The 19667-nt window shown below is 41.1% G+C and overlaps 1 protein-coding gene across 1 annotated transcript in view; it reads right to left on the bottom strand.

Annotated features, from left to right (window-relative positions):
• Positions 1 to 19667, bottom strand: part of LOC136432071 (probable voltage-dependent N-type calcium channel subunit alpha-1B) — a 44046-nt gene that overhangs the window by 7519 nt on the left and 16860 nt on the right. The window contains exons 3-27 of the mRNA XM_066423089.1: positions 18918 to 19120; positions 18505 to 18618; positions 17775 to 17906; positions 14994 to 15066; positions 14521 to 14631; positions 13921 to 14030; positions 13532 to 13567; positions 13207 to 13273; positions 12583 to 12704; positions 11886 to 12036; positions 11173 to 11313; positions 10294 to 10350; positions 9104 to 9209; positions 8391 to 8529; positions 7951 to 8059; positions 7252 to 7328; positions 6207 to 6326; positions 5826 to 5889; positions 5444 to 5520; positions 4916 to 5000; positions 4478 to 4534; positions 2840 to 2932; positions 950 to 1045; positions 436 to 630; positions 142 to 193 (exon numbers count right to left, since the gene is read on the bottom strand). Of these exons, the coding sequence (XP_066279186.1) occupies positions 142 to 193; positions 436 to 630; positions 950 to 1045; positions 2840 to 2932; positions 4478 to 4534; positions 4916 to 5000; positions 5444 to 5520; positions 5826 to 5889; positions 6207 to 6326; positions 7252 to 7328; positions 7951 to 8059; positions 8391 to 8529; positions 9104 to 9209; positions 10294 to 10350; positions 11173 to 11313; positions 11886 to 12036; positions 12583 to 12704; positions 13207 to 13273; positions 13532 to 13567; positions 13921 to 14030; positions 14521 to 14631; positions 14994 to 15066; positions 17775 to 17906; positions 18505 to 18618; positions 18918 to 19120 (2587 nt within the window). The remainder of the gene's footprint in view (positions 1 to 141; positions 194 to 435; positions 631 to 949; positions 1046 to 2839; positions 2933 to 4477; positions 4535 to 4915; positions 5001 to 5443; positions 5521 to 5825; positions 5890 to 6206; positions 6327 to 7251; positions 7329 to 7950; positions 8060 to 8390; positions 8530 to 9103; positions 9210 to 10293; positions 10351 to 11172; positions 11314 to 11885; positions 12037 to 12582; positions 12705 to 13206; positions 13274 to 13531; positions 13568 to 13920; positions 14031 to 14520; positions 14632 to 14993; positions 15067 to 17774; positions 17907 to 18504; positions 18619 to 18917; positions 19121 to 19667) is intronic.

Raw genomic sequence — 19667 nt, 5'->3', positions numbered from 1 at the left:
ACATAGAATGGAAATGTTGTTGTAAAGTAATAAAAATGAGTTGGGCGACATTTTTCCCAGATGAAAAACAACAATTCTTCCTGAATCTACCATTAAGTTAGTGTTGCCAGGATTGTTGACATAGAAATTGGTACGACTCACCGGGGAACCAGCCCACTTTGTCGTGTTTCCTTCCCTTGTACCAGTCACCTTTCTGTGGAACAAAACAATTCATTCAGCATGAAATTATGACTCATTAATTATTTGAACAGCACACTATTGACAAAGACAGAAACAAACTTATCGTAGGTAGAATTAATATTTTTAAAAATAACCCAGAATTTAGAAACAGCTGATTGACATGAGGTAAAGCTGACAAATTTTCTACCGTTGTGAGGGAATTGGAAAAGTGTTTTTTGGCATAGAAACAGAAACGAAACTCTGGTCTCAGTTTACCTTTTCTAATGCTTCAACTTCATCCCCAACTTTGAGGTCAAGTTCGTTGGAGTTGATTCTTGCCTCGAAGGCCTGGATGGCGCGCAGCTTCCCCAGCATGGCCTGTTTCCTCTTGTTCCTCTTCCTGTTCTTCATCCTCCTCTGCATCTTCTCCTCTTTAGACAGACCAGACAGGTCCTCATCTTTCTCCTCATCCTGAGATACAGGGATGTCATAACAACAGTCTTTGTCGAACAAATGAAAGTGAAAAAAGGGAAAGTGGAAAAAGTGAAAGTGGAAAAAGTGAAAGTGGAGAAAGTGAACGTGGAGAAAGTGACAGTGGAAGTGAATCTTTTCCTTTTTTCTTCTAAATCAATGAAGGTAAGACATCCATGAAGAACATGAAGAACATTACATTAGACGTTTCAGTAACATTTGTCTTCAGACTCATTCTCAGTAGCTGATGAAAGACAGTGGATGATATTGAAATGTCTGACTCTTCAGAGATTTCTAGGCATCTATAAGAGACACTTACACTGTCTTCAGGAGGTGCAGTCGTGGGTCTTAACGACGGTTTTCTCAGGACCTCGAGGTTGGGTTTGGGTAGTCCGTCCTCCAGCTTGTTCTGGCTCTGAGGAAACAAAAAACAAAGTCAAACACGCTGATGTTTCTGTCAAAAAACAAACAAACACGTGTGGCACTTTCCCGGCACCAGTGCATGCGGATGGATGGATGGATGGGTGATGAGGTGATATTGATGTTATTTTCCCATGATGTAGCAGTGCAAGATAGTCAAACACGCTGATGTTTCTGTCTACCATGTGTGGCACTTTCCCCGGCACCTGTGCATGTATGGACGGGTGAGGAGGTGATGTTGATCTTATTTCACCATGACGTGGCAGTGCTGATGATCAGTGGCACTTTTCCCGGCACCAGTGCATGTGGACATGTTCAGACCACTGCAGCAGCAGAACACAGTGGACTACTAGTGCATGTGGATGGACGGGTGATGAGGTGATGATGTTATTTTCACCATGATGTGGAAGTGCTGATGATCAGTGAACTTGTCTGGCTGGATTTATAGCAAGTGTGTAGTGCAGCAAGGAGCAGTGAGGTCTAGCATGGTACGGATCCACCCTATTCTAGCTCCGGTGTGCTTTCACCATTACAAGTTAGAGTTAGTTTGTTTGGTACTTCTTCAATGAATACACCTTGTAGTTGCACAGATTTGCCCACAGTCCAAGTAAAAAGAACCTTTTACATTGGACACTTTACATTCAAAAGTTATCTCTCAAAATTTCAATGACACCGCTTTGGAGACCAAACATTTCAAGTATTCTTTGAAGATACATTGAACAGGAAAGTTTTACAACATTTTTTCAGGTTTTCTTCTAAACCGGAGTATGTTTATTAGTCACATATACATTTGAAAATATTCCACTATCGAATTTGTTGCAAAGTTTTCAAATCTAAAATGGCCATTTTTCCCTACTCTCCAAGCACAGGAGTGGTTCTGGTTGGTTTTTGATGTGTTTTTAGGCGTTTTTGTCGGGCTTTCTACTTTGTCTGTTATTTTTTGTCTCTATAAACCACACGTTAAACCAGCCAGAAACAGTCTGCTTGGAAGTGTTCCCTGATATCAACGGAGCGTGTGGAATGGAGTAAGCGATGGCAGCAGTAAGCAGTGATATGGCTGAGCAGAAATGGAGGATATCTACCACTACCAACTGGATTTGGGCTTAACCGGACGTTTTGGGGGTCCTCACCCAAAATGGGGGGCAAAAAGTCACTCTTTTTAACCCTCTTCTCACTCCTTGGTACCAGGTAAATGGGTTAAGGACCCCCAAAACGTCTGTTAACCCCAAATCCAGTTGGTAATGTAATGGGAGGGACCCACTGTGCGGGGGATGGCTGGATATGGAAGACACCACGCAAATAAGACTTCTGATGTTTCATGTCTATATAGTGAATGAATCTGTTTTCTTTGATAACTCTCGCAGTAATCTATTGCAGTAGGTTTAAGACCAATCATTTGATTTATCTTTTTTTTCAGATTTTGTTTTGTGTCCTCATTTTCATTTTATTATTAGTAGAAAGATGACAGCCAAGCCCATATCCTGAGTCTCAGAGACAGTATTTCTTTCAATTCTTTTCTTCAGCGCTTTTGATAACAAGTGCCAAAAGAACATAATAATAAAACACACTATAATAATGTTACATCATTAGCCTGCTTGTTTTTTTTTTGTTTTGTTTTTTGTTTTTAGTCAGTTCATCAGAGCCTGATGTTGCCATCAATTTTTACAAAGAAAAGCGGCTCGTACATTATAATCAAATAAATTTCACTTTATATCTGGTGGAAGTGTCCTCCTTATCCAACAGTCCCCCAGGAGTATAGAAGAGTGGGTTTCCCCCCAGACATGACTACCTGTCGACTGGAGGTTCTAGGAGTAGAGGCTCGAGAGGCATTGGCAGAGTGAGCTATAGACCCTCTCCGGCCTGAAGAGGGCGGGGCCTCGTTCTGAAAGTCAAAAGGGAGAGAATCGCACAAACACAAACAAACACATGAGAGCAGTACATGTTAGTCTCCACCAGACTACATTTATGGCTGATTAAATCTAGCACCTCAAAATCGTAGCCTTCATTGTAGCCCCATGCATTTGAACATATTTTTTTCTGTCCGTATGGGACAGATCTCAACAGCCATCAGAATCCCTGCAGCTAAAAGAAAACTGAATATTTGTTGGGGAAAACTGAAACAGAGGCTATCAAAATCTCAGGTTTGAATCGTGACATCAGAAGCCGTCAAAGTTTGGGAGCCTGATTTGCATTATTCATTCAATGTTAGACAGAAATGGATGATAAGGTTGGCCGCAGAAGGGAGAAAATCTGCCAGAGGATTCATCTGGCCTGACCGACACAATCGTACAAAGAGTCTGGTGGAGAAATAACATTCTACATCTACATCTACTCTACTACAGTAACTAATCCTACACATAAGCAATAAGGATCAGAAAACACTAAGAGGTGCACATCAAAAGCAAAGATAAACATCGAAAGCATTGTGTGAATTTTTGTAAAATACTTCAAATAAACTTGAGTAGCTGTAACGACCATGACCTCTGACCCAACATAATTAGTGTGTTAATTAGTTAGACCTTGACGTAGAGCCCCCAAAATCTGCTCTCCATCTGTGAAGTAGTATTTCATACATGTATCTTTATATATTTACTTAAAAACTTACAAAAAATGATTTTAGTATTAAATATATCCCAAAATCTGCTCTCCATCTGTGAAGTAGTATTTCATACATGTATCTTTATATATTTACTTAAATACTTACAAAAAATGATTTTAGTATTAAATATATATGACAAATGAGATAAAAGAGATATGATTATCTTCGAAATGTTTAACATAGCTTATTCTGAACAAAAAGAAAAATGCCTAATAAGAAAATAAAAATTGTAAATATCAGATGAAGATTGACCAAATAGTTCAAATTGATAATTCTTTGTATGACATCATCCACACTATGAAAATGCAGAATCTAAGAAAGAGGTGATATTAATATTGTTGGATTTCAGTAAAATTTGTCAAATCTCAATGTCATATACACATGTACATTTGCATGTTAAAAAGTCTTTGGTTAGTTCAGTCTGACAAAGTATGTTACACCTTGGACCCTAACAATATGACAAGTTTGTTATACCATGTGGTCCTTCTTCTTCTTCTGTGTTGGGAAAGTTCGGGAGACAAAACAGTGGAAGGATGAATCGAGAGAGAAAATGTATCAAAGGAGCTACCAATGTCTCAAGTTCTCGTCTTACACTTTAGACACAATCATGATCATACTAATATCGTTTTTAGGATTTTAACTTTCTCAAAAGGATTGTCTATAATTTGAACCCGGGACTGCTGGGTTCTGGGCCCAAACCCCTGCCGTTATGCCAAACGACCCCACAATATATTAATAACTGTTTTTAGGATTTTAACTTTCTCAAAATGAATGTTTATAATAACTTCTACCCTAAAAATGTAGACTGGAAGTGTCTGTGTTACTCACCCTGGTGCTCTCAAACACTGCGTTTAGGAAGTTCTTGGCGGTATCAGCAAAGGTGGTCTGGAAGACAGAAAAATCCAATCATATACAAATAAAACACACCTATTTTTTAGTCCATTTTTCAGCCCTGACAATATCAAACTCTTAAATTGTTGTTTAACTTCTTTACGTTTATGTAAAGACTGTTGCATGGAGACAAATAGAATCAGCCAAACCTGCAAACTGAGTTAAATGAGATGCTGTAAATCTTGACAGTTCTTATTTTCAGTTTCTGCAGTGTCCTCCCCATTGCAAATTTATGACACTGTGAGTAGGTGTCTGCAATGCATTACCACTGTACTACAGAATTATTTCAACCCGCAAACTTGAAACAGCACAAATATCTCATCTCCCCTTCTTCTGCACAATTGAGTCCTGCAATAATAAATGAATTTGCAGTACCTTTTCCTTCTGGAGCTGCCCAATGTCATCATCATCGTTCTTTCCCAACTTGTTGAAGGCTTCGATGGCGATAGCAACAAACAGGCTGGAAGGGAACATTCAAGGTTTTAGTAAGTCAAAAGAAAGATATTTGCAAGCAAAGAAACAAGCATTGCTAAATACATCACTAAGGCTACACCAATTTATCTTCTTGGTACTCGGATAAGAAGAAAACAGGCCACATTCACACGCTGATACTGTTTATCGGTATACAAAGTTACAGACTTTCCTCAGACTCATGTTGATGTTGTACTTCTAAAAAATCAGCATTTATCTAAAATCTGAGAACTAGCAAATTGAATTGGTGTAGCCAATTGCCAGCCAGAATTTGTGTAAAAGTAGCCGTGTTAACACAACCAAACTGGCATTCTACCAATCCACAAGTGACAAGAAGCATTGTAGCAAGAAAATGATGAGAAAAAGCTACTGTCAGTAGTGCTCTGCTACATCTGTAGCATATTGTCTTTATGAAACTAACAGGAAACTTACTTCATAACCACCAGGTTCACCACAATGTAGCAGCTGACAAAGTAGAGGAGCGATGCATGGTTGGTGTTGATAATGGCCTGAAGAAAAGAATAACATAACAATGATGTAAATGATGTTAACTGTTTCTTAATCGTTCACAAGATTAAAAGGCATTCCAGCAGCTGCAAGGATGAATTGTGAGGCTAACAAAAATACTAATACTCATGTTCATTATAACAGGCTTATTTTTTCACTCATTACACCATGAACATAATGTTATGTCTTACACTGTACTACTACTAACAGTTCAATCAACAGCAAACTTAAGACATTATGAATGCCTCCTTTCCCCTCCTTCCGCGAATTTAAGCCCCATGAACGTCAACTGATTAATGGTACTTACTGCATTCATGATTTCATGCCAGTTACTGGTGGTCACAACTTGAAACACAACAGCAAGGGAACACCTATGGAAATAATATAAGAGTGAAAGTATGAATGTCGATGAAGGTTACAGATCCTGAAGTAACAACATACACAAGGTAACAGTTACTCATTGACAAGCAACTATAGATATGATTTGGAAATGGTCAGTCGTTACAGGTACATTGTAGCGTCTACTACCCTCCCAGTCACTGATGCAAGGCAGTGGATACTAGAACAGAAAATTTAAGCAACACATCTTACAATTACATGTATATATAATGATCCACTACATATGTTGTCCTAAGGTTTGGCTTGGTTTAGTTTTTTACACCTAAGATCTTCCAAGACTTTTACATACAGGAAGGTTTGGAAGCCGAGACCACACTTGTAGTCCCACAGCGATGTCTCGTACTCCATGTTGATTGTGTTTGGATCCTTTCGGAAGAAGATTTCCATCCCGAGTGTGGAATACATGTAGCTGGGGAAACAACATTCAAAGATAGTTAAAATCCTTCCAACACCCTTTAGTGTTAGGGGTAGTGCCCATCCCTGTTTTTATATCCCTAGGCCACACAGGTTATTACAGTAGGGGGATAGTCCACTGGTAGTGGTGTGTGTCCAACTCCCAAACTCTTACTCATCAGTGTCATAAATGCTAAGCAGAGGAAGTCGTATGTACCATAAAGTATGAAGTCCACAAACACTACTAGATAAGGCCTGCGCAAGTTAACCAAATCTAAAAGTCTGTAGTGGGATATGGGTAGGTGAGTGTTAGACACTCATCATCATCATCATCATTGTTCATCCTCATTACGAGGTGCAGTTTATTCTCCAGATCTGCTTGTCCTTCATTGTTGAGAGAAGTTTGTGTCCTTCTAAGTTAGTTTCTGTTTCTATGAGTTTCTTTAGTGTTGTGATTGGATGACTAATCCTACTCTATGTGCCAAGGGCCCAAAGCAGGAGACTTCCGGTATCTGTTAGACACTAATAGCTCAAAACAACACTAACTACTGCTCTCTTTAGGCAAATCTAATGATATGTTCATGTACAGTTAGTTGAAATCTCCCACACCATAATTGATGTATAGGGCGGTGCCCATCGTTTCATAGCCCTGGGGCCACACTGTGGTGCAATCACTGCAGCAGGGGGCTAGTCCACTGGCAGTGAAGTATGTTTAACTTCCATACTGTTTCATAAGTATGTACCATTTTCATAAAGTCTTTGGTATGACTCAATGCGCCTCTTGTCCAGAGGTGTCCTACCTGGGGCTTGAACCCCAGTCCTTCTGGTCCAAGTAATTGGAACCAGATGTGGCAGAGTAGCAGAGGCGCAGACCACTACACCACAGGGACACCCCATTCATGTACAGTAACGGAATGTAAGGAGGAGCTTGTGCTACTCACATGATGATGAAGACCAGCAGCAGAAGGTCAAACATGACGGGGTAGATCTTCATGAACAGCATAAACGCTTTCTTGGTCTGTACATGGGACACAAACATCAACATTGTCAACAAAACAGGCAACAGAAACAAATGCATGTGCAAAGGATGGAACATTTAGTGACTTCATGTACTGATCTGTAAGTATATATACATGTAGAAATAACTAAAATTACGGTAACGTAGCAATACCCATGTTAAACTTTACTTTAGTTTGTATTCTTATGACTATCAGTTTGACTACTGTTACTTTTATGAACATACAGTCATGTAGTGTGTAAAAAGAGGAGGACCTACAATGTAGTATAAACCTAATACATTTTCTCCTCATTTGAGGACAGCCAAGCCTCGAGCAGCTGTGTGAGGATGCAGGATGCACACCAGAAGTTCTGCCAAGAGCAATGGAGGACAGGGAGGACAGGAGGAGGAGGGTTATGGCCATCCGTGACATTCTCACGCCAAGATGATGATGATGAAACCTCGAGCACGTTAAAGATCCCACCACCATTATAAGAAAGAGTATAGGGGGTCCTTCCTAGTGTGGATGGATCAAAACTAACTAAACTGGTCTTATGCAGCTTGTACTTATTGTACAAAACTTATGCCTGAAGTTGGTTTACTGTATATGCTTAAGAAACAAACAACAAACGAACAAACAGACCTGTGAGGAGTTGAATCCCAGCCTGATGAAGACGGCCATCGAGGACACGACGACGCACCACCCACGATACACCAGCACATGGCTCTGGTTCACATACACCACCACGTACCTGCAGGGGGAAGCACAACTATCAACACATGGCCACTGCTACAAGCTCAAGCTTATGTTGGCAAAGTTTGTACTAAGAAGACAGGCTTTCAGTATAAGACAGACAGGAATGATACACAGGAACACACTACCAGCTGGAGGCAGTGGAAATAGTGAACAAGATTAGTGCTGGGATCGCTGGATGTATGAAGAGCAAGACTGAGGAAGACACAATGGGACAATTTTTTCTGTCACAATTATGTATCAAGTCAGAACAATTATCATATACCCAGGCTGTGTGGACCAATAACAGTGGATACAGTATCATCCTACAAACAGACAAACAAACGTACCAGACGACGTTCCCCACAATGGCTATGACCACCATGAGCATATCTGCCAGCTCCAGTGGATCCAGCATCTTCCTCCCCAGGCCGATGAACCTGATGACGATCTCCACCAGGAACAGGAACATGATGGCCGATCTGATCGCTGGGGGGAGAAAATAAGGAATTATTCAGCTGTTGAATAAGCAGGTCGATGAGTAACAGAGTCAGTCAATCAGTGAGTGACTGAATGAATGAATGGAGCTAGCATTACGCTGTCAACAACCTTCGGCAGAACTTGATTGCTAGAAGATCATCGATTGTAAAATCACAGCAACTGGAGTAGAACGTACACACTCAAAAATGTACTTTTCGATTGAAAATCTTCCCTATCATATTGGACAGGGCTGCAAGGAGCATGGAACATTGACTGATCTCTAAAAATCATGCAGTGTTTGAGAATACACCGGCGGGATTACAGCCAAAACGTGTCCTTTAGAGCTTGCAGACTTGTTGGGTGAACTACTTTCCTTCTATGATACGCAGGCTTTACAGTCATGTCGAGCATTATACATTGTATAATCTTAGGAAGCATTTCACTACCAGTGTACTAGTCCTCCGCTGCAGCTATATCAGCCCAAGGGCTCTAGATATGGAGATGGGTGCCTCCCTATACACTGTATGAATGTGGGAATGACTACAACTTAAGGAAGTGTATCAGAAAAAGACAAACTCCTCACCTTGCACGATAAGTTCATCAGCGAGGGTCATCCTGTGCCAGCGCACGCAGAAGAGGATGCAGTGGATCCCGATCAGCACCAGGATGAAGATGGAGAACACCGTGGACTGGAACAAGCAAACAGTGTAAAACATGTTAAACAACAAGGATGCAATGGAGCAAAGCTGAAACAAGCACAGCAAACAATACAAAATGCCTGAAGCAACATCATCTTCTCCATTCAATTTCTTGAAAATCTAAAGACTCATCAAAACAAATCTTCCACCAAAAGCTTTTGTCTTCCTTGGGTTGAACTGTTCCAAAATGAATGGGACAGAAGCTTTGGTCAAATATTCATTTCAAAGTTCAAAGTGCCAGTGAAATTACTATGATAGTCGCTCACGTAAAAATTCTATTTGGAAAACATCTAATCTTTAAATCAATTGTCTACTGTTGGCTCTTTGGAGGAACAAATTAGCAATGGGTCATGACGTCATAGAAAGGACTCCCCCATTGCACCCCCCCCCCACACACACACACATTAGCTAGTATTGCTACTAGGAGTCCTTTTTGTGACGTCACAAGCCGTTGCTAATTTGTCCCACCATTTGAACTTAGATGACGCTGATGAACAATAGAAACGGTAGTAAATCAACACACTCAATAAAGGCAACCTTTCATTTACGTCATTTACAAAAGCCAGGCACAAGCAAACGTGCTCAATGATACATGGCCATTTCTCCCCTTTGTCTGTATTGTCGTCTTTGTTTGTGCCACACGTGCGGGTTCACACATGATCCAAAACGGCCATGCCTAAAGTAAACTAAACTAAAGCCATGCAACTCATAGCCTAAACATTTTAAGTGAAGTGACAACAAACACATGACAAATACATGTACAGGGCAGTTAAATTTAAAGTGGGCACCTGCATGCCCTTTTACTTAGAACGTAATCAGCTATTCTAATACAAAGTAATTCGTAGTCAGACTGCTCAATCGGTGCATTCTATGTACAAAATGCAAAGCTCAGTTGGTGCCTGAATTCAGCGTTAAGAGAAGTCAGCCTGATGAATTTAACGTACATGTACAAAATGTAATACTGCCTTTCTTAATCTGGCATTAAATATATTGACAGTACTTGTACCCCCCATGCAGGTCGCCTTTAAGGTAAACATATAATGCCAGCACAAAGTAAGCAAGAAGAAAGGTTTACCTGTGCAACTCTCTTGAAGACATCAATCACAAAGGTGAAGCATGTTCCGTGGATTCTCTGCGAAGACAAAAAAAGGGTCAGACTCTGCAACTCATAAATAGCAGTTTGATAAACTTTGAAAACTCAAAGTCGTGAAAGTCATATTCTGCTTGTTGCAGATAAATAGTGTGTGTTCTGCTACCTTAACCCAAGCCCAAGCCCCAATCTGAATGTATCTTCCTCCACATCCAACTCCTTGAACTCGAAGACATAGTTTCATCCGGTTGGTGAATCACCGGATAAAAAGTTCTTTGCACACAACCAGTACATATATATAATCGACCGCCCTCAGGGCAATAATGACTGGTTTTACTTCACACTGCAGCTAGGTGTCGCTGCTACAGTGTGAAGTATCTGGTCCCAAACATGTCACTGTGTTGCCATTCCCCCTCATCAAAGTCCAAAGCTGAACCAGTTAGTATTCCCCTGAGGAAGTGGTAGGTGATTATGTACGGGTTGTTTGTAAAGGACTTCCAAATTGTTGTCTAGTAACTCTTCTAGTGGGGGTGTCCCTGTGGTGTAGTGGTCTGCGCCTCTGTCACATCTGGTTCAAATTATGAGGAGCCAGAAGGCTCGAGTCCGCGCCCGGGTAGGACACTTCTGGATAAGAGGCGCATTGAGTCATACCAAAGACTTTATAAAAATGGTACATACTTCTGAAACAGTGTGGAAGTTAAACACACTCCACTGCCAGTGGACTAGCCCCCTGCTACAGTGATTGCACCACAGTGTGGCCCAGGGCCACAAAACGGAGGTGGGCTCCGCCCTATACACCTTATGGTGTGGGAGGATTTTAACTTTTAACTAACTATTCCAGTAACCCAGGCCTAAAGAACTCACTGTGAATTCCTGCACGTCAGACTCCTCGAACTCGAATGACAGTGCGTCGTTGAGGCCGGTGGTCCAGTCAAAGGCATCCACAAACCCGTCGCTGTCCTGGTCGATCTCGTTAATCAGCTCTCGGTTCTCCTCGTCCGTGTTCTGGAGATGGGCAGGGGAGATACGATTGATTTTACTTCGGACAGTTCTGGCAGATTATGTTTGATACATTCAAACCTGCCCAAGAAGACCAGTCAGGAGACCAATAAAAATAATCTAAGAGACAACCAAAAAGTGGTCACATTGGCCTGGTGGTATTTATGTAGAGAGAGAGTGGTGTGTGTGTGTGTGTGTGTGTGTGTGTGTGTGTGTGTGTGTGTGTGTGTGTGTGTTTGTGTGTGTGTGTGTGTGTGTGTGTGTGTGTGTGTGTGTGTGTGTATGTGTGTATGTGTGAGTGTGTGCGTGCATGCATGCATGAATAAATGTGAAAATGTACACATGTAGACAGCATGTCATGCTTTTGGCTTGAGTATCCTGAAGAGTGTGATCAGTGTCTACTGATGTGCATGTGCATAATATATACATACATTGTGTCATGAAGGCAGCGTGTACGTACATTTGGCTTGAGTATCCCAAAGACTGTGAGAAGGCTCTTTTGATGTATACAATACAAATATGTGTATGAATGAATTAAGTATGTATAATATACATGTAGGCAGTATGTGTACACATACATTTGGCTTGAGTATCCCGAAGAGCGTGAGCAGTCTCTCATCGTTGATCGCCAGCTGCCCCTCCCCGAGGGGGTCCAGCAGGTTCCACGCCTTCCCCAGCTCCGCGCGCTCCCGTGAGCGCTCCCGTTTCACGTGCTTCTTAGAGAACTCCCTAGGGAAGGGGAGGAAATGGAGGTATTGTAAATTTTGCATGGTTTTGATTTCGCGGTCGGAAGAAAATGGAGTGTTCCCAGTGGTTTTAAGTTTCCGACAAGAGCTTACCACAAAAAAAATGCAAAAACCGCGAAGATTAAACCACTGCAAACATTTCTGCATTTACACTACAGTAACTGTAAATGCATTTAATTTCATTTTACTTTTACGTTGGTTTTATTTCGCCTCAGGAGGGAAAAGGTTTGGTGTATCAAATTTATGTCTGAAATAATTCCGTAGTACAGTAGTTACAATGTATGTAAGAGAGACATATTCGCAGTGTCGTGAATTTGCGGTCTCCTCGAAAACCGCAAAAATAAAACCAATGCTAAAGCTTAACTTAACTTACAGCATGTGAATAATGAATGAGGTGTAACAAAGTCTCCCCGGTTATATGTATAACACAGTTTATCAATGATATTTCACTGATATGTAAAAAATTATAGTGACACGTTAGATTGTTGCATGACGATAAAAGGGTCCTCAACAATGCAACATAACGTACCAGTAACTATCCACGATGATGGCCAGCAGAATGGCTGCTAAGAAGTACACCCCGACATACAGGAAGATCCCAAAGTACAGGAACGCTGCATTGTCCTTGTCAAAGGCCTGCATCATGAAGTCCTGAAAAAGATAATAAAAATTATATATTGATGCACTGCTATATGTGCAGACTGACCTGTCTATAGTGACCACTCAAGGGACATGAGGAACATGGCCACAGATAACAGTTGGCTTCTCTTTTCATACAGACAGAATTCTTAATGCTTGAGTCTCAATCATCTCAATCAATCTAAGGGACCAACAAAAAGTGGCCAAAATGGTGAGTACGGACGAGTACAGGTTTCAATGTATTTCATTTGGGGTTGAATACTGAATAATGCTCTAATTCAATGCATTTCCATTTTTTTCAACCTGGTAAAACTTAAAGAACTTGCTGGAGGGTTTCCGACAACCAAGATATTGAATTGTACTTACACTATAAGATTTTCTACTTGCAAAATAAACAGAGATTGGCACAAACCAGGGTATATTAAACTGCTTGCTACACTCAACTCCAAGCACGTTGCAAAAATCTACGAGCAACTTTTTTGTTTCAGCAACGAGATATCCAAAGATCACCAACCGGGTAGTTTTCTGTTGACAGGAGCACGAACAGCTGCAGAGAACTGGTCCCGATCTGGTCAAACACTCTGGGGGGAAAAAGAGCAAGTTGAAATTCATCTGCCTAAACTAGTTTTTTGACAAAAAAAGATACTAAACCTGTAAGTATCATAAATCAAGCGGAAATTAAATCTACTTTATTTCAACAACTGACAAAGATCAAGCATACACATCTGAGATTTACAAGCTAGTTTTGATCATACTGTCATTGATGAAAACTACATAGTACAACAGCTGCTATCCCTGTTTGGTGACTAACAACAGTACACAAAAATATGAAAACTTACCCTGTATAAACGTCTGTGACGTTGTCTGTACAAGTACTGCAAAATACAAGGGGAGACGGTGACATGTTAAATCGGTTAAAAGTGGTCGTAGTGGTGGTAAGTTAAACCAGTTTCAGATGGGGGTGAGTCCGCACATTCAAGTTTAACTATATGTGACTGTCAAAAATAAAGACACCTGCAAGGGACAGTAGCAATGGCTGTGGTTAATGCCATATACTATTAGGAGATATCAGGTAACATATCTGAATCAGTAACATTTTCACAGCTGCAGTGTTCAGAAAGTTCTGGCAGTTTTATTCTGCAAAGTACATAACTGCCATGTTGATTTTGCTAAAGTTTGATTAAATCAAAGAATTTAGATTCGAGTTCGACTGAAGAAGAAGACCTACATGATGGTAGTTGTTGCATCGGTGGTGCAGTTGTCGTGGTACGCCTCCATGAAGATGTGCACACCGATGGCGCTGAAGGTCAGGATGAACACCAGGATGATCACAAACACCTGCGCACAGGGAAACACACATAATGATGGGTGGATACAACAAAGAAAGGAATGAGAAAACTATATTGACACTATATTAGCTAAAATTATTTTTGTCCCAACTTTTAATCAATAAAGTCAAGTTAGAACTCCTCAACAGTGCACGTTTTGTGTGTCTTACTGAGTCAGCTTACAGATGTGACCTACATGTGTAAGTGTATGTGAGACCAACAGAGGGCATATTTATACATGTACAGTTAACAGGTGGCCACTATAGACAAGATTCTTAATGCTTGGGTCAATGGGGAAAATCATCGAAGGAACCATGAAAAGGTGGTCACAATGGCCAGGTGGTCCTTATGCAAAACTGGTCACTTGTACAGGTTTGACCGTTCATGTACATCAATGGCCAGTGGTCCTTATGTAGAGGTGGCCACTAGTACAGGTTTGACTGTATACAGTATACTGCACATTGAATGTGAACACTGTAGATAAGCCAGAAGCTCCCTACCTTCCCCAGTTTGATAATGATGGACAGCAGGACGTCGAAGATGTGCCCCACGTTCTTGGCCTTACAGAGAAGCATGCCTGCCCGCAAGCACCGGAACGGCTGAGCTAACCTCTGTGGGATAGACGCAAAACAAGACGTGGTTACTGTAAATCTTGAAATGTTTACAGTAGCAGCTGTACTTCCGCAGTTTTTGTTGTGACCTCCCCAAAGCAAATTCATGACACTGTGAATATGTGTTTCCATTGCATTCCCAAGGTATTACAGAATTGTATCAACCACAAAAGATAAAGCTTTGGTCAATAAGTTTCCAATGTATTACTACAATTGTAGTTACTGTAGTAGTGTTGTTTCAACATACATGTATTGGTTTCAACCACAGGTTCAAAACAAAGCGAAAACCTTCTAGTGCGAAATTAAGCCCCTGCAAAACATTTGCATTTACTGTATTACTTTCTTGTGAAATGAAGACCTACCATGGAAATGGCTTCTTGAATGATGAGCATGATGAAGTCGAACGTGAACATGCACACCAGATAAAACTCCACTCTGCAACACAGAGACGAGACTGGTAAGCGCACACGCTTAGTTACTACAGTGATAGGTATTCTTAATATGAAGAGGTACCGACAAAAACATGCTTTCTCATTCCTTGACAAAGATCAGTGCTGTTTGGTAAAAACATTTGCTGGGTAAGCTCCATTTTACAAAGTGTTGGAAGTCATAGATTTTAATCTGTCAAGAATACACCAACCAATGAAAGAGAACAACATTCAAGTTAGCTGGACCTGTTTCATCATTATTTCTACTTTGCATACTAAATTTTAAGGAACACTGGACGGATCAGTGCTGTTTGGTGAAAAAATTAGGGTAAGCTCCATCTTACATCGTGTTGGACGTCATACTAGTAGTTAAATCTGTCAAGAATACACCTATCCCTGAAAGAGAACAACACGTTCATACTTTTTGAAACACACTAAAAAGTTAGTGGTTCCTGTTTCATCATCCTTTCTATTCTGCATACTACATTCACCCTCCTCCGGCAGGGCTGAATCGCCCGGCAAACCCTTCCAGAATTAGCCCTGCTCTTCTGGCCCAAGGTTTAAACTATTGGCGAGGTTACTGACAGTTGCTCATAACTAATTTATGAGTTAGCCTTATTTGGCACAAACAGCCGTTATTTCGTTCTGAACCCAAAGTAGCGATGTAAGATGCTAATTGATTGGCTGATAGCTTGCCAGCGACCTTTGCAGATTTCCACAAGACCAGCTTGTGGCAATCCTCTGATTGGTTGAAAGCTGTTTGGTAGTGACGTCACTAATAGTGAAGTGAAGTGAACTTTATTGCTCAACAATCGTACATGGTACAATGTATGGCATGAAATCAACAATACTACAAGGCTAATCTATCCTACAATTCTAAGCACAAAATATTTTCGAAACCAGTGTAATTGTTACAATATATAGTCATGTACAGTCAAACCTGTATTAGCGGTCACCTTTGCATAGCGGCCACCTGCCCATAGTGGTCACTTTTAGTCGGTCCCTTGGATTTTTCCCATTGACATAAGCATTAAGAATTAGGCTATAGCGGCCACCTGTCCAACGCGGTCGCGGCCAGACGATTTTTGGTCCCGCGAGTACAGTAACACTGTCGGTAACGGTCACGGCGCGCCGGTAGAAGCCGCATCGCCACCGCACGCCGGGTTCAAAATCTTCCTTTTTTCACGCAGTTATCAAATTTATGTGGACTCAACTGGATAGGATGATAATAAAGAAAACCAGAATGTTTTATCTTTGTTAGAAAATCCATGGTTTGACGCGAAGTCAAGTATAATTTTCTTCACATGGCAAGCGTTTGTACATCGAGGTAAAATTGATCATTTCTGTGCATTTCGACTGGATAAATATTACGGCAGCTTTTTGGAAAATACAACCCACACATGTACCTGATGCGGTAAGTTCGCGAAATGTTTGAATACCGGCCCAATTTCCGTTTTCACCGGGAATTCATTCAAATTGTGCTCAAAACGTGTTTCGCGCAATTTTCAAAATGGCGCTGATACAAACTGGATTGGTAGCAGCATAAAGGTCAACAGAAGACACCACTGTTACGGAGGTATAATATACTAAATTTATTTTGCTGCAAAGTATCACTGAGGATAATTACTAAACCAAAAGCTTCAAAATGAATGTGGATAATATTACTATGATGTAAAATTTGGGCTGTTGCAATTTTCTGAAAAGACAAAAAGCCCTCAAAAGAACCTACTTCTTCTGAGTACCCTATTAGCATAATGGTAGATGCTGATCAACACAAGCCACGCGGGAACCGAACCAACGCATCAGGAGGAAAATTGTCGCCACGATTTTATGTTTGAAAACAGTCGAAAACGAACAGTAAGTGACAACTGAGCAACATGTATTTTGTTCTTAACTTAAAAGTACAACAATCGAACTTCTAAAATGTGCCTTACCTGTTTACATGTGTACTGTACGGTGAATAAATGTATCTCAGTGGGTACTGAAAACATGTGTCACTCGTGGTCAATTAATCAACATTTTCTCCATAGCGGCCACCTGTCCTTAGCGGCCAGTTTTGGCCAGTCCCTTGAGTGACCGCTATAGACAGGTTTGACTGTATAGGTAATTCTGTCTCGCTTTTCGATTTATGGTGAAATTGACCTATGTACATAGATATAGGAGTCGGACATGACAACAGTACATAGAAAATATCGCTCTGTGTACCAGATAGGGTGAAGTTTGTCTTAGTAGTAATAGTCTGTAAAAGCATATCTCTCTCTTTGCTATAAGTTGGACAATTCATCACAAAGTGGAATTCATCTTCAACACTTCCATTACATGTTGGACACAATCTCTGAGTGGCTGGTGTGTTGTGGTGTCGACCCTTTTCAATTTATAAGCAATGTGCACTGATTCTCAGCTTTGTTATGCTATTTGCAAAAAGTTTATTATGAATTGATGTGAGATATGTTTCCATGCCAAAGTGCTTTTTGATTTTAGAATATGCGTGTAGTTTACTGGAATGTCTAGTAAGTTGTTCCCTCCAGCCAGAGAGAAATGAGTCTTTCAGACGTTCTTTGAATATGATTCCAAATCATGTCTACATGATATATCCTGAACGTGATTGAAACCTAAATGGGCCAGAAGAGCAGGGCTGATTCTGGGAGGGTTTGCCGAGCGATTCAGCCCCGCTGGAGGAGGGTGACTAAATTTTAAGGAACACTAAACACTGACCTCATCCACTTGTTCTCGTCGAGTGCCCAGTAGACTCTCCAGGTCATGAACACCATGTGTAGCGCGATGTCCACGTAATAGCACAGCAGGCAGAAGGACGTGCACAGGTAAACCCACCAGTACACACTCATGCTGGAAACAACACAAAACATGTAGAAAATCAGAGATGGCAGACTTCACCCTATACTTCTTTGCAACCCTTCCAGCACCACACGCAAAAATAGCAGCACTGAGGATGCATAGCTATCTACATTGTGTATATTGGTCATACATAGCCGACCACGGCCTCCCAACATTCCAGCTCAACCTTCTCCAGACCATGGTTGGGAGTTAGTCTTGACCAAGGTTATCTGTGGTTCAGAGTTGGTTGGCAAGGTTGTCTACTAGTCTTTAGAAATCGCATGTGCCAGCTGATCTTAAATTGTGAAAATCAATGCCTGGAATGTCATATTCTACTTGAATGCAATCAGAGGAATAAATTAGAGCTAGAATAGGATACAGATTCCAGGCTACTCTTAACTCAGTGCCGACCTTGATTGGGGAGCGGTCGGGAGCAAAGTGGTGGGAAGGTTCTGAATGTCTGACAGGGGCTTAGACTGTGCGATAAACAGTAAAATGGTAGTCTTACGACCCAGCAGGATGACATACACCAATCTGTGTTTGTTTGTTTGTTTGTTTGTTTGTTTGTTTGTTTGTTTGTTTGTTTGTTTGTTTGTTTGTTTGTACTTACGAGCCAGCGGTGATGTGCTGCTGAGGTGGTTCCCACATGGTGAGGGTACAGTGCAGCAGGATGACCAGGTACAGGAACCGCTTAAACCAGCGGTTACTCATGACGTAGAAACATCTGCAAGGGGGAAAATATACAAGATTTTCATCAGTCTATTCATTATTATAATAAGATGTTTGAATTATCCATTACAAGTGATCATCTTAGATCCAGAACATCGGACGACATATGTTGTACGTAGTTGCAAAATCACAGTTTAAAATTATTCTAATGAAAGAAAGAAAAGGACAAAAGAAAAAGTCTGGGACCTGCTACTAGTGCTAGGGATTCAAACCCAGAACCTTTAGATTCTAAGTCAACAACCCTAACCACAAGACCTCCATATACCACCAAAGGAATGTTCGAACACGTCTCACCTTTGCGCAAATTTGGGCTTGAAGATGGCGCGAGCCTTCCCATACTTCCCCCGGCCGGCCAGGGCGTCGTCGATGTGAGCAGCAGCAAGTTTCAACTCCCTGTTCTCCCCCCGCAGGTCCACAAACGTCTTAGTCAGCTCATCGGTCTGGGGGGGAATGGGAAATGCTGTTAATTCATTTATCTTTGCAGCCAGTGTGTTATACTGAAGGGCAGTTTTACCGTCTATACAGAACACCAGTCACTTTAAATCGGGGAATACAGTTTCCGGATTCAAAGGCAGCTAGAACCTCCCTGACTGAAATCCCTAGTTTTCAACTTTTTTTTCCCTGGATGTACAGGAATCTTTTACATACCATTTCAAAGATTATGTTGTCTTCATTATTAGGTTGTTTTTTTATTGCCATAGTGTATAAACTTATCGATATATTTGAAGTTAAAAATTGCTTAGACCGCAGTGTAGAAAGAGTTTCCCCAGGCTTATGAAGTTTCCCCCCAGACTTGGTGAGTTAGACCGCGGGGCTGACAGACCAGCCTGCATGTAGACTGCATTTCATACAGCACCATGAAAGTGAATGAATTAATCAGAAATCACACCTGGCCAGCCTGTGTAATTAGCACATATATGATAAATTCTATGAAAAGTCTAAGCAAGGGGGATAGGCCGCGGTCCTGAACAGAACCCCACATACTAAAATAAACGTAGAACGGGCTGATAGTTAGGTCCGCAGAACTGAACACAGCTGAGCCAC

This window comes from Branchiostoma lanceolatum, chromosome 4, assembly GCF_035083965.1.
Source record: "Branchiostoma lanceolatum isolate klBraLanc5 chromosome 4, klBraLanc5.hap2, whole genome shotgun sequence".
Lineage (NCBI taxonomy): Eukaryota > Metazoa > Chordata > Leptocardii > Amphioxiformes > Branchiostomatidae > Branchiostoma > Branchiostoma lanceolatum.
Note: the sequence above shows the minus strand (reverse complement) of the source record. Positions and strands in the feature narration are given on the sequence as shown.